This window comes from Colius striatus, chromosome 24 (genome assembly GCF_028858725.1).
Source record: "Colius striatus isolate bColStr4 chromosome 24, bColStr4.1.hap1, whole genome shotgun sequence".
NCBI lineage: Eukaryota > Metazoa > Chordata > Aves > Coliiformes > Coliidae > Colius > Colius striatus.
In genome coordinates, this window is record NC_084782.1 from 6,427,864 (window position 1) to 6,440,922 (window position 13,059).

The 13,059-nt window shown below is 45.4% G+C and overlaps 1 protein-coding gene across 4 annotated transcripts in view; it reads left to right on the forward strand.

Annotated features, from left to right (window-relative positions):
* The window catches only part of MAN1C1 (mannosidase alpha class 1C member 1), an 81,028-nt gene extending 71,859 nt beyond the window's left edge, over positions 1-9,169 (forward strand). For all 4 annotated transcript variants that reach the window (XM_062014571.1, XM_062014569.1, XM_062014570.1 and 1 more), the window contains 5 exons: positions 2,698-2,813; positions 3,006-3,225; positions 5,358-5,530; positions 6,323-6,438; positions 7,078-9,169. In XM_062014571.1, the coding sequence (XP_061870555.1) occupies positions 2,698-2,813; positions 3,006-3,225; positions 5,358-5,530; positions 6,323-6,438; positions 7,078-7,195 (743 nt within the window). In that variant the 3' untranslated portion in view covers positions 7,196-9,169. The remainder of the gene's footprint in view (positions 1-2,697; positions 2,814-3,005; positions 3,226-5,357; positions 5,531-6,322; positions 6,439-7,077) is intronic.
* Positions 9,170-13,059: the final 3,890 nt, after the last annotated feature.

Genomic DNA, 13,059 nt, shown 5'->3' on the forward strand with positions numbered 1-13,059 from the left:
AAGCTTGCCCTCTGGTAGGAACATGAGGCAACTTTTGCTGCTCTGTCCCAGGTCTCCAACCTTTCTGCTCTCTTCAAGTATTTGCTTGTTTTGGCAAGAGATTTGGCTGGATTTTGTATTTCTCTGTCAAAGGGAAGAAAAGTCCCTTTTGGCAGAACTTGTCAGTGGATTACATTTGTATCGTTAAAGCAGTTTTCTTTGAGTCACTGCATTACCTTGTGTATCCATGTCTTGTGGCACTGTTTGCTCTGCTAGTTGGCTTCAAACCTTTATAACTACTTCATTAATAGCTTGGATTCTAAGTGACAGGCGTGGCTGCCCTCATCTGAGGCAGTGAGAGAGCTCTAGCTGTGAGCAATCCCTGACCTTTAACTGCAGTATCAGCACCTCTAACGGTAATGGACAGGGCTTGGCTTGAAAGGTGTCCAAACAAAGCATCTTGGATTGTTGCAGTTGTCCCATTAAACCAGAGTTGTCCTTTGGTTAGGAAAGAGAACAGGCTTCTGTGTTTGTCCTATTAATTGATCTTCCAGGTTATCCAGTCATTTTGTAAGCAGTTCAGCTTCCCCTACACATTTGTCTCTGCAGAGTTGTTGCAATATGTTCCACTTGAACAGCTCATCTCCCATCCCCTGCTGCACCCCTGAGATGCTATTTTCTTTAGGTCATTCTCAGCTGGCAGCCATACTGCACATTTTACCAGACACAGGCATGAATTCTGCATCTTCCTAGTTGCTGAGAGGAGAAGTGGTGCCTGTCTGTTGCCATAACTGATCATTTGTGAATCTTTCGGAAAGCAAAGAGCTGTGCTCTTAATTCAGATGGTTAAAATACTCAGCTTGATACTCTCTTCTGGCACTAATTTAATTCTATTTATGTCTGTAAATTGTGCTGACCTGTTCCCACTCCCTCCTGACAGAAGAACCTGTTGTTGGTTCTTGGAGCTTATTAAAACTAGGATAGACTGATTTATGCCAAAGGACTAGTGAGAACCTCTCTCCTAGGCTTCCATGTCATGAGGGCAACTCATGGCACAGGCTTTTGGTCACAGTTGCTCATATTAGGACCTTGTGGCCTGAATCCAGATTCCAGTGAGGGAAAAGACTGATTAGCCTCTTCTGCATCTCCAGTACTGCTGGTGAGAAACAGATTAGGACCAAAGCAGGGAGGCAGCTGCAGCCTGCCACAGAGATGTTCCTTGTAGGTGCTAGGCTCTCGTTTTCTCTCTTATCATTAAAGTCCTTTGCAGGAAGCTGTTTTTCTTGGAATTGCTGTGATTTTCTTAAAAGGTGTATCTTTGACCTGGTTGAATGAGCAGATCTTCTAAATGAAGAGGCAGCACTGTACCTCTCCTGAGTTGTTACCTTTAGAAAATTGAAGCCCAGTCCCCTGCTGAAATAAGAGATTTGTTTATGCAAAGTGCCTAGGAGGCAAATACTGGCAAAGCTGATGCCATATGGAAAGCAATTATGTACCAGAGCTCCTGCTTTGGTGATTTTATGAATGACACACTTAGGATCACAGAGCTTCTCTTTAAAGACAGGCTGTGCAGCCAGTGTTTGCAAACAGTCTGTCCTCTTTGTTTTTTTCTGAATTCATGCGTCTAATCTCATTGTTTTGCTTTGGATTATTCCATGGATCATTGGACACACTGTGTCAGGGATATTTGCTCTTCAGGTCAGGAAACTGCATAGCTGTTGATCTCTTCTGTTGGTAGGATTTAGCATTTAGAATAAGCCTCGGGACTTTATGTATGTATAGTGAAAGGGAAAACAAAAATCTGAAGAGCCAGCTCTGAAAATCCTGCTGCATCTGCTTACACTGAAACTGAGGATGCGTGCAGAGGTGGACACTGTTAATTAACAGGGATGGTTCAGTCCATGGTGGATAATTTGTCTTGCCCTTCTAAAACAGGGAGTACTTGGCTGCTTGAAAGAATGAATGCTGCCTTTCCCCCTGTGGTAAAGTTCAGAGATATAAATCCATCCAGCAGTTTCCCCCAGGCAGAAACCTGCAGCTGTCATGCCCATTTCACAGTGCAATTCTTTAGCATCCTTCTCACCAGTAAGGTCACAGAGTTGCTCTGAATATGTAGCCTTGAGAATCCGATTGCTGCAGGAGAAAATATTCAGTGTGCATCCTTGTACCTGACTTTATCGTTTTAATACGTCGACAACCTCAGCCTTCCCCAGGGCACAGAGTCTCACTATGAGCCAGGAATACAAATGGCATGATGGAGAGGTCCCTACAGCAGCCCTGTGCTGGCAGCTGTGTGTGATCCAACACACATTGTGCCATTCCTGGGGCAGGGAGGCAGCACCAGTGGCTTCATATAGATAGAGATCTATCGGTATCTGCAAATACTTTCAGTCTGTGAGGCTGGGATTTATGATCAGTGCTTCACAAACAGGAAGCATCTTCAAGCTGAAGTACAAATAATTGTTGCAAAATAAGACTTCTGAGTAGTTTTGTTAAGGGATACTAATGCTTTGTAAATGAAAGAACATTTTTCTTCTGATTGCACTTTCCACCTTTCTTCCTTTTTGAAAAAGAAAGGCCACAAGCTCTCCCCAGGAAACTGGAAAGAGAAAGGAGAGAACAAGAGCATTAAATAAGGCATTGTTGTTTGCTCTTTGTAAAGCAGCTACTCATTTTATGTCATGAACCTGAAGCTCTTTTCTGGCTTTCCCACTACAGACCATGTCTCCATTGGGGGGCTAGGAGACAGTTTTTATGAATATCTTATCAAGTCTTGGCTGATGTCAGACAAGAAAGACTTTGAAGCTAAAAGGATGTATGACAATGCACTCGAGGTAAGAAGCGGGTCGCTGCTTTGTATGTTTTAGGGGGGATGTTTTTCATCAGAGTGTTTCAAGCAAAAATGTCTTAGGTCTTTGGGTTTCCTTGGTGTTCACCCCATCCCCTAAGTATCTTGAAATCCTTAGTAAGTAAGTTATATTTACTGTCCACTAAGTGCCCTGAAATCCTGACTTTCCTCCCCTCAGGCAATAGAAAAGCATTTGGTCAGAAAGTCTGCTGGAGGATTGACCTACATCGCTGAATGGAGGGGTGGTGTCTTGGAGCACAAAATGGGCCATTTGGCTTGCTTCTCTGGGGGTATGATAGCACTTGGAGCTGAGCACGCTGGAGAGGAGAGGAAGCAGCACTACATGGATCTCGCTGCAGAAATAACAAACACGTGTCACGAGTCTTACACACGCTCAGGTAAACGTGTGGGCTGCCTGGAAAATGTTAGCACAGCCTTCAGAGACTCAGTTTCTGCGTGGCAGAGGTTTGCATTAGGGTGTTTTGTGCTTCAGCAGCATCTGCATCTCTGTGTATGATTTCCACTTGCCTTTTCTGGGATATCTAGAAGAGAAAGCAGTATGTTTTACATAGCAGACAGCTGGAGCAGAGAACAGGCAGATGCGAGTCCCCGTGGCAGAGCTGGGCAATGAACTCAGAGCTGAATCCCAGTCCTGCCTCCCAGTCCCAGAACTAGCTGCCTCCCAAGTTTGAGTCTGTCCTTTCACATCCCTTTGCAGACAAGGAGAGATTAACAGAGATTAATTGGAAGGTGTCCTACTATTGCTGGGAGACATGGTTTACTGGTGGGCTTGGCAGTGTGAAGTGAGTGTTTGGACTCAATCTTAAAGGTCTTTTCCAACCGTAATGGTTCTGTGGTTCTGTATGAAGCAGAGCAGCCAAGAAGCCCAACAGGAAAGTGTTGGAGACCTGCAGCTACTGGTAGGAACAAAAAAAAACCAAATGAAGTTGCTCAATCTCTCCCATCTGCCCAAGTCTTTCTACTTCACAAGTCCAGAAAAATTTCCTTCACCACACAGTATGTTTATCAGTCAGTCCTTTGGGACAGCAGTGACCAATGATGAATGAGAGGCTGGGTTAGTTCTATGCCTGCAGGGCTTTCAGCAAGATGAGCTTGCTTTGGACATGGCTTCTTTCCTTGTAGGTATCTCTGTAGCTCTTCTGAGACTGCAGGCAGCAAGGCAGCAGTCTGCTTACCCAGATCTTGTCAAGCACAGGTCTGTCTGCACTAAATGTTCCCAAAGATTGTTTCACCTTCACCACATCAGCAAGCCCCTACTGGCAACTGGTGTCCACCACATTTGCCCAATAAACTTCAAGCTAACCTAAAATTATGTTTGCAAATAACTCAATTTTTTTTTCCCTCCAGCACCTACAGAACTAAAAAAAGCCACTCAAACTAATAACCCTCTGGTTTTGAGTGCCTGGAGCCACTTGTCACCTTCAGTAACATCCATCAGCACAGAAAGGACAGCAGCAAGCCTGGCCACAGTGGTGACAGTGCTGTCATGTCAGCAAGCTCGTTGCTTTGCAGACAATGCAGTCTGTGCATGTCACCCTGGCTCTCAGCAAATGGTCCACCAGGGAACACCATTTGATCCCATGCAGACAGGAGGGCTCAGGGAAGGTGTGCAAAATAGAGAAATGAAACACAGCATTGTGGGAGACATGGGTGCAGCAAGAGAAACCTTATGGCATTTTCATAAGCAACCTTTATGCTCAGTTTCTCTGTTTTTTTGATAGGGAGAGGGTTGATGTTTAAAGTAGGGATCTGAGTGCTGGCTAATGCTTGCAAGAGATTGAGATTCTCATGTAAGGGAAACTCAAAAAGACAAAAGTATTCTTTATGTTTTCTTTATAAAACAGCAGTGAAATTGAGTGAACCTTCCTCATCATCCTGATGTCTTCTTTTCAGTGAGGCTGCTACTGGCCCAGAAGGGAAGGGATTGCTTCTTAATGCCTCCATGCTGCAGTGGAGGCAAAGTGGCTCAGTGTGCTGGACTGATAATGCTGGAACAACCCGCCTGCATGGGAGCAGTGCATCAGTATCTCTGTGGTGGCAGGGTCAGCTGCATGGCTAGATTTTCTTGGAATGTATTTGCTCTTTGAGGCTTTATGACAGAATCTGCCTCTCTGTTCTTTCTCATCGATGTTCAAAGTTTGTCTTGACAAACTCATCTCTCAGGGTCAGGAGCAGTGCAATTCCTAGAAGCAAACAGCAGCCCAGCAGAAGTCCTGGGGCATGGGGGAGATTTGTCCCTACCGTCTCCACACTCTCCAAATCTGTGTTTTGTCAGCTGTATCCACCCTCAGAAACTCTCTTCACCTGGGTAGTATCGAGACATACCACTGAATGAGGAACATATTCACGGGCAGTGAGCAAAGCTCGTGCACACTTGAGTTGCCCTGTATTTGACAACAGCTGCGAGGTTGATCTGATACACAGACTTGCTCATCGTGAAAGCACCTGGACAGGCAGCTTACCTGCTGCCTCCTCAAACCAATCCTTGTATATGTGTGGTTTTGTCTAGATACCAAACTGGGCCCTGAAGCCTTTCGCTTTGATGCTGGGACTGAAGCCATGGCAACCAGACTTAGCGAACGCTACTACATCCTGCGCCCAGAGGTGGTGGAAAGCTTCATGTACATGTGGCGGCTGACGCACGATCCCAAGTACAGGCAGTGGGGCTGGGAGGTTGTGAAGGTATGGTTGGAAAAATTGCAGTAGTAAGTCTTATAAGCTGCTGGATTCTCACAGAAATCCTTCCTTTGGTCAATAGAAAGAGCAGAGATTATTTAAATGATGTTAGATGTGAAGACCTGTTAGCTTAGTGTGGCATTTCTGTTGATCATTGTGGATGTTTTCTTCTCCATTTTAGGCTATGCTAAAATCATTCAGTCAATCAAAACAGTGGAAGTTTACAGAGAGGAGTGCTGCAGACAGAAAAACCTGCTATTAATGTAGCAGCCCTCTGTGAAAAGGAGTCAACCTTCTGTTTGAAATAATCTGGACTGTTCAGAACCACTGATTTGTAGTTGGCCAGGGAAAATCAGCAAACCTGCCTTTGCCCTTTGTCTTGTGTTCTTCCCCTAAAGACCTCCCAGTCAGACAATCCCTCACCTCTTTCTAGATTGTGCAGTAGCCAGTTGGCTGCTGCCTCACATCGTAGCAGGAGCTGTGTTTTAGTGGCAGAACTGTCGTTTATCTGCTGCCCTGGAAAAGAAGCAAACAGCTAGAGTTGCTACTCGAGATCTGTTTTTTCTCTGTGTGTAACATCAAGGTCAATCCATCAACTAACTTAGGCAGTTTGTGTTTCTCTTGCTATTTCATTAGAACTAGCTTTATTCCCAGAGTCTGGAGTAATCATCACGCTCTTCAGTGAGAGACAGGGGCTCTCATAAACCTGGAATTTGATTTGTAAAGCTGACTTGTAATGCAGCTGATGATGATGAATGTGTTACTCTGTGCTATTGTGTGTTACTTTTCCTTTCTCAGGCCCTGGAAAAACACTGTAGAGTAGAAGCTGGTTTTTCTGGAATCCGAGATGTTTACACCACAACCCCAACCCATGACAACATGCAACAGAGTTTTTTCCTCGCAGAGACTCTGAAGTAAGTCACGTATCACAGAGGCCTTTCATAACATAGGTCCTGCAGCATCAACACTCTTGTCTACTTAATAAGTCTCTAATAACAAGGGGGAATTCTTACCCTCTGTGGGCAAACTGGGCAAAGCTGTGGATGCTGCCAAGCTTTGGCAGTTTCCTCCCGCAGAACCACTGCTGTCACTGACACTCTCGAGGCTTTTGCTCGTGCTGCATTTAAAGGACTCTTACTGTGATTGAGAGCTGCCCTACATGGGAGGCTCTGACTGCTGAGTTCCCTGTAATTTAGCTGTGAATGGTTTAAGCTGTCTCTTCTGCCAGGGTTGTGTACTGCATGCAGAGGACGCAGGAACACGGCCCAAATTTGCTGCCTCTTGGTGCTGATCTGCCTTTGCTGTAGCGTGAGGTAATGTTTATGAGGTACCTGTGCAGACACCCATCCCATTTTTCAATGTTGCACAAGGGGTGGTAGTTTCCAGCAGGAAATGAGACAGGGAGTCAGGAAATGTGTCACCATAAACCGTGGCAGCTGAGGCCAATGACAGCCGCATCACAGTCCTGGTGATGGTGTTTGCTTGTGCGTGCTTCAAGTCCCATCTGTTTCCTTTCATCTCCCTTTGTGTCCTCCTTCTTCCTGTGGCTCCAGGTACCTCTATCTTTTGTTCTGTGAAGATGATGTGCTGTCCCTGGACGACTGGGTGTTCAACACAGAGGCTCACCCCCTGCCAGTCAACCACACGAACTTTAAAGCGAGCGTGCAGTAGTGAGGCCATTGCCCAGCACCCTGCTTCTGCAGCGTCAGCGGGTTGCTGCCTTTCCTTTCCATTAAAGGAATTCCCATTGACCCTGAAATGGTATTTTGGGGCACTAGTCCAATTCCGGACAGTATTATATGGGGAAGATGAAACCACGATGTAAGCACCTTCTTTTCCTCTGTGAGGAGCTCTATTAGCCTGATAATGAGATGTTTATTCTGGGCCATATTGTACACAGTTCATAGACATTCCTTTATACAGAGAATTTATATGAAATCCATTGACTTTGCTTTATAGTGGCCAAAGGACTGGAAGTTTGCCATAAAATACACTTCACACACACCTCTTTTGTTTTTCTGTTTCATTTTTGCCTTTTGTGTGCTCTTGGATTTACTGACTAACAGTTTTCAACATACTGTGCTTTCTAGGTGGTAGGCTTTCTCGGCACTTTAGGAAGAGCAAGATAGAAAGAGGAAGGGGAGTTGCCCTTGATGTGGGAGAGCAGCTGGTGTGCATGGAGCTCTGCTTGGGGAGATGACAGATAGCTTATGGGTTAGGATCAAAGAGAGGACAGGTAAAGGGGACATTGCAGTGAGTGTCTGCTGTAGACCACCTGACCAGGAAGAACAAGAGGATCAGGCCCTCTGCAGACAGATTGGAGCAGCCAATTCAGGTTTGAATCTGCAGGCCCTGGTCTTCATGGGGAATTGAACCACCCTGGTATCTGCTGGAGGGACAACACAGCAGGACATAAGCAATCCAGGAGGTTCCTTGAGTGGACTGATGATAGCTCCCATCTCCAAGTGACAGAGGAGATAAGAGATGGCTCTGCTGGACCTCATAGAAGCAGGGGCTTGTTGGAGGTGTGAAGATCAAAGGCAGCTTTGGCTGCAGTGACTGTGAGATATGGAGTTCAGGATCTTGAGGGCAGAGAGTAGGGTGAAAAGCAAGCTTACAACCCTGGACTTCAGGAGAGCACGCTTTGGCCTCTTCAAAATCTGCTTAGAAGGGTCCTGTAGAAAGACTGGGGAGAAGAGGGGCCTGAGAAAGCCAGTTAATATTCAAGAATCGTGTCCTCGAGGCTCAAGAGAGTTTCATTCCAGTGAGCAGGAGGCCAGGCAGAAATGCCAGGAGGCCTGTGCAGACGAGCAGAGAGCTCCCAGCCAAACTCAAACACAAAAAGGAAGCATACAGTGGGTGTAAGCAAGGATGAGTAACCCAGGTGAACCCGGGGGATCTGTCACACAGGGCATGGAAAAGGCTGAAATACCAAATACCACCTTTGCCTCAGGCTGTACTAGCAAGGCTGGCCTTCAGAAACCCTGGGTTCCACAGATCAGAGGAAAGGCTGGAGCAAGAAATATGTACCCTTGGTGGAAGAGGATAAGGTCAGAGAATACTTAAGCAAACTGGACTATCCTAAGTCTGTGGTCCTTGAAGGTGTGTACCTACAAGTTCTGAGGGAACTCTTGCTAATGGATATAAATACCTGAAGGAAGGGTGCAAAGAGAAAGATTCAGGCTCACTCCAGTGGTAACCAGAGGCAGTGGGCACAAGCTGAAACACAGGAGGGTCCTTATGAGTCTGAGGAAATGCTTTTTTACTCTGAGGGTGACTGAGCGCTGGCACAGGTTACTCAGGGAGGCTGTGGGAGTCTTCATCATTGGAGATTCTCAAAAGCTGCCTGGGCAACAGGCTGTGAGTAGCCCTGCTTGAGGAAGGGAGGTTGGACCAGATGGACCCCAGCAGTCCCTGCCAGCCCCAACCATTCTGTGATTTCAAAACTGTAACTAAATCAAAACCTGTCTGCAAATTCTTGATCCTAATGCATTTTTATATACTTTTTTCTGTGCTCTTAAAACACATTTACCACACATCACATCTCATTTAACTCTCCTTTATCATTTTAGTGTTTTTCTACTTTTATTTGGAACTAAATGTTGTGAGTCACTTGTAATAATTTCACTCCTGTAATAGTCAAATCTGTGAAACAGAATAAAAATCTTGTAAAATAAAAAGCATGTTTGGGTTGATCCTCTTTAAAGCCATCCGTCAAAGACCTGTTACAGCCTGCTTGGAATAACTACGTGACAATACTCTTTGGTTTCAAGAATATTTCGCAATAGACATTGATTTCCAGAGTAATCTATAGCAAGTGTATGGACAGTAATTCCCATCTGCACCAGCTCCCTTAAATTGCTTCTTCACTATCTCATATGGTGAGTCCACAAAATGTCTTATTTTTCTAGCAAAAAAGAAATCATCCCCAGCTAAGTTTGTCCCTCGGTGTGCTTTGTTTCTGGACTGAAGTAACAGAAGAAAAAGAAAAAAACAGAGGCAGGATCTCCCTCTGCACGGCCGCTGAAGCAGCAGCTGAGCCGTGCCCTCCGTGGCTCTGCCACCGGGGTGTCCCTGCACCCACCACTCTCGTCTGGGCACCAGCAGCGGCTGCACCGCTCCTGCAGGGATGGCTGAGCCTGGCAGCGGCAGCCTGTCGCCACAGCCTTTTCTCCCATCACTGCAAAGCTGCGTCGCCCTTAGTGAGGGAACTTTTCTGTTCATCCTTCTGGCATTCTCTTAAGATTTGGTAAGTTGGTTTGTTCAGCAGCTTGGAAAGATGAAGACGCTTTGAGCAAGTTGTGAAAACAAAAAATGTGGTTTTAAATTCAGGCCTTTGTGATTCCCCAAGAGAAATAAGGTTGTCAGATGGGGACTTAGCATTATCCTGGGGATAAAGATACTGGCTGGTAAGCCTGGCCTAGAGGAATAGTTCTTGGTAAATACACATCTTAGGGAGTGAGATGTGTTATCCGAGAGATTTGGATACCAGGAAGCTGGTTTAGCTCAGAGAATTTTTATAATTGATTGAGGGAATTCCATCAGTAAAAATGTCCTGGTTTTGGAATAACTCAAAACGCTTTGCCTGGCAAAATGTCAACCTCAAAAATAAATAGCACGGTTCTAGTTTCGTTTAGAAATAGATCCTAGGTGTTGCATTAAAACTCTGCTCTTGTTCTTTTCCACACAAGTGACCCAGAATGGTATTTGTAGTCAGGTACACTTCCAGAGCCATCATTTCCCAGCAGTTCAGTGGCTACATCGTAGGTTTTTAGTTGTGCAGCATCCCTGACCATGTAAAGCATCTTGAGAAGTTTGCTTACCAGCACACTGCTGTAAGTCAGCACCAGTCACAACGAAAGCTTTTTGTTGCCAGCAGCCATGCTCAGAAATTTCCACTCTGCAGACAGCAATTCTGCAAATACCTGTGCCTGTGCTGACCAAGATCCACAGTTCCATCCTCAAGTTCAGCATGCGTCTAGCAGGGAGAGAGATTTATTCCAAAGATCAGCTTTGTTCCAAGGCCTGGCCGTGATCCACAGCTGGGATTTTTCTGTCCTACAGCAATGCAGGTAACAGGAATGTTTGCCTCACTGGTGTGCCGAAAGGCTTCTGCTCTTTCCTTCCTCCTCTGGACACCTCAAGCCTTGGCTGGATGCCCTTGCTGGAATTTCACCTCTCCCTAGATACTTCTTGCTAGGTAGGGGTGGCCAGACTTCTGTTTGTCTGGATAGGAACCCCCTTGTTTTCAGACATAGTAGATAAAGAAATGGGGTGTTACATTGAAGCAGGGATTTGGTTTTAAGATGTCTTTGAGCTGCTTTCCTGCCTTTCAGTCTTGGACATGTGGGACCCCCTTGGGAATTCTGTTGTTGATTTATGGTGGGAGTTTTGTTAACTTTTGAGCCATCTTACCAGGAAATTTGATCAGCCTCAGTTAGTTCCCATTTCCCCTGTTACATTCAAATTCAGAAGCTGTGATTATTGTGTTCATTTTCATCATCACAAAATGTGGCTCTATTTTATGTTAGGAGGAATTTCCTGAAAATGAAGTTCTGATAAAAGAAAGTTGCATTAGTGGTAGAGATGAAAACTAATAACTATCACTTGTAGAACGGATGGCTGTTGTCGCCTGGCCACGCAAGGAGATAAGGCGAAACTACCCAGAAAATAAATGCATCTTTTTTACGGCGTTATTAAATTCCCTTGGAAGGCTCTCAGCAGAATTGGTTATTGAATTCTAAAGCCTGGCAGTTGTAGTATTTTCCCACATACATTTTGATCCGATCTATTTATCTGATTGTTTCAGATGTGATGCACTGAGCTCTGGCTTGCAGTGTTAGCGGTTTCAAAGTTTCTGCAGTCACTTCTGATGACATTTTGGGTCTTGGCTTCCTTCCCTTTGGAGCCTCAAACAGGTACCGTGCTGTAACTAGAAAAGTATTTTCAATGAAACCCTCCTGTGCTGTAAATGCTTTCATTTAGCGAGAGCCAGCGAGTGTCAGAAGATTGTGACCCTCCCAGACTGGATTGCTTCCGACTGACTAGGAAAGTCCAAGGGGGAGTGTGAGCTCATGGGAACCAGGTAGGCATCAGCTCTTGGTCATTGGCTAAATGGGCTGCTTTGAAATGCCTCGATCACACTGCATTTCACTCTGCAGGTTTGCTGTCCATACTTTTTCTAGAATGACGTGTATGTTCGTGGCTGTGGAGCTTTGTCACAGTGCATCCCCAAAGCGGGCTGCAAGGTCCTCTTCTGCAGTAAACACACCTCCAGTCTTCTTAAAAGCCCCATGTGAAACCAGACTTGGATACCCCTTCTTCTCTACCGGTTTTCAGACAGTTCCTTACTGTTTTGGGGCCTCAGTCTGGTCAGGACTTGCTTCCTCAGGGGAGGTTCTGTTTCTAGGTGCTTTCTCTACTTGTGCACAGAGCTCCGATTTTTATGCCACCTTCCATTACACCAAGAGTGCTTTGACTTTGAAATGGGACAGGGTTTCAGGCTGTGGGAATGGGGCCATCAACTCAAATGAGGGCAGGGTTTCTCTGCTCATGCACATACCACCCTGCAAGGTGGAGTTACTGTGTGTACCCATCCCTCTACTGAAAAAAAAAAAAGTCATTCCAAGTTTTTAATCCCTGATACCAGTTTCTCACTATTTTTCTTATTTTCAGATGCACTTTCTCCCTGCTGGCAAAGGGGAAGTCTGGGATAGTCTTTCTTTCCTGCTGGGTGAATTCTCATGGTGGAAATTTTCCTTGTTATTTCTCTATCACAAGGGTTTTGTTTGATACAGGTGTGCCTCGGTGGGCCACACAGCAGATGTCTGGATATTTAAAACTTCCTGAGTGGCTGTAATCTGTAATCTCAAGAACCAGCAGAGATAGGCGTTCCTGGGTTTGTTCTCTTTTGAAGAGGATTTGTTCCCAATAGGTGCCCTGCATTTTTTCACCTTTTGTCTTCTATTCTTTTTCCTATCATTTCATCCATTTGTCATCTTTATGTGGTCACTGATGACACTGGAAATGGTTCAGATGTAAAATGAGTCCCTCTGCTTCTTGTCTAAATGGTATCATTTTGGCTCTGCCAGACACCCTGTCAGGTCCCCTTCTCCATCTCAGTGTCTGCAAGCTTTGTCATCTCATATCACCTCTTGCTCTTGCTCATTTCTCAGACACCCAAGTACATTTATTCTGTTCCAAAGCTATCTGGTCCTGTTATATTCTATGCTCTAAAGGCATTTGCTAGGTTATGTGAGGTTAAGCAACACCTCTCCACACCTCACTGCCCAACCTAATGAGTGCAGCAAGTTTTAAAGCACATCTGCTTAATGTGCTTGAGTGCTTAACTCATTCACACCTGCCTCTGTTCCCAGACAAGGTTCTGGGAGTTTTCCATGTTCTGTTAGTTCAGTTCCTCCCATCTCCTCCCCATGGCCCAAGCACTGGTTCTTTGATGGATGGGGAGGTGGAGAGCAGTGGCAGTTTTGTGAGCATTTCCTTTGTGGTGGAGCTAGCAGAAGGAACCTTCTCCT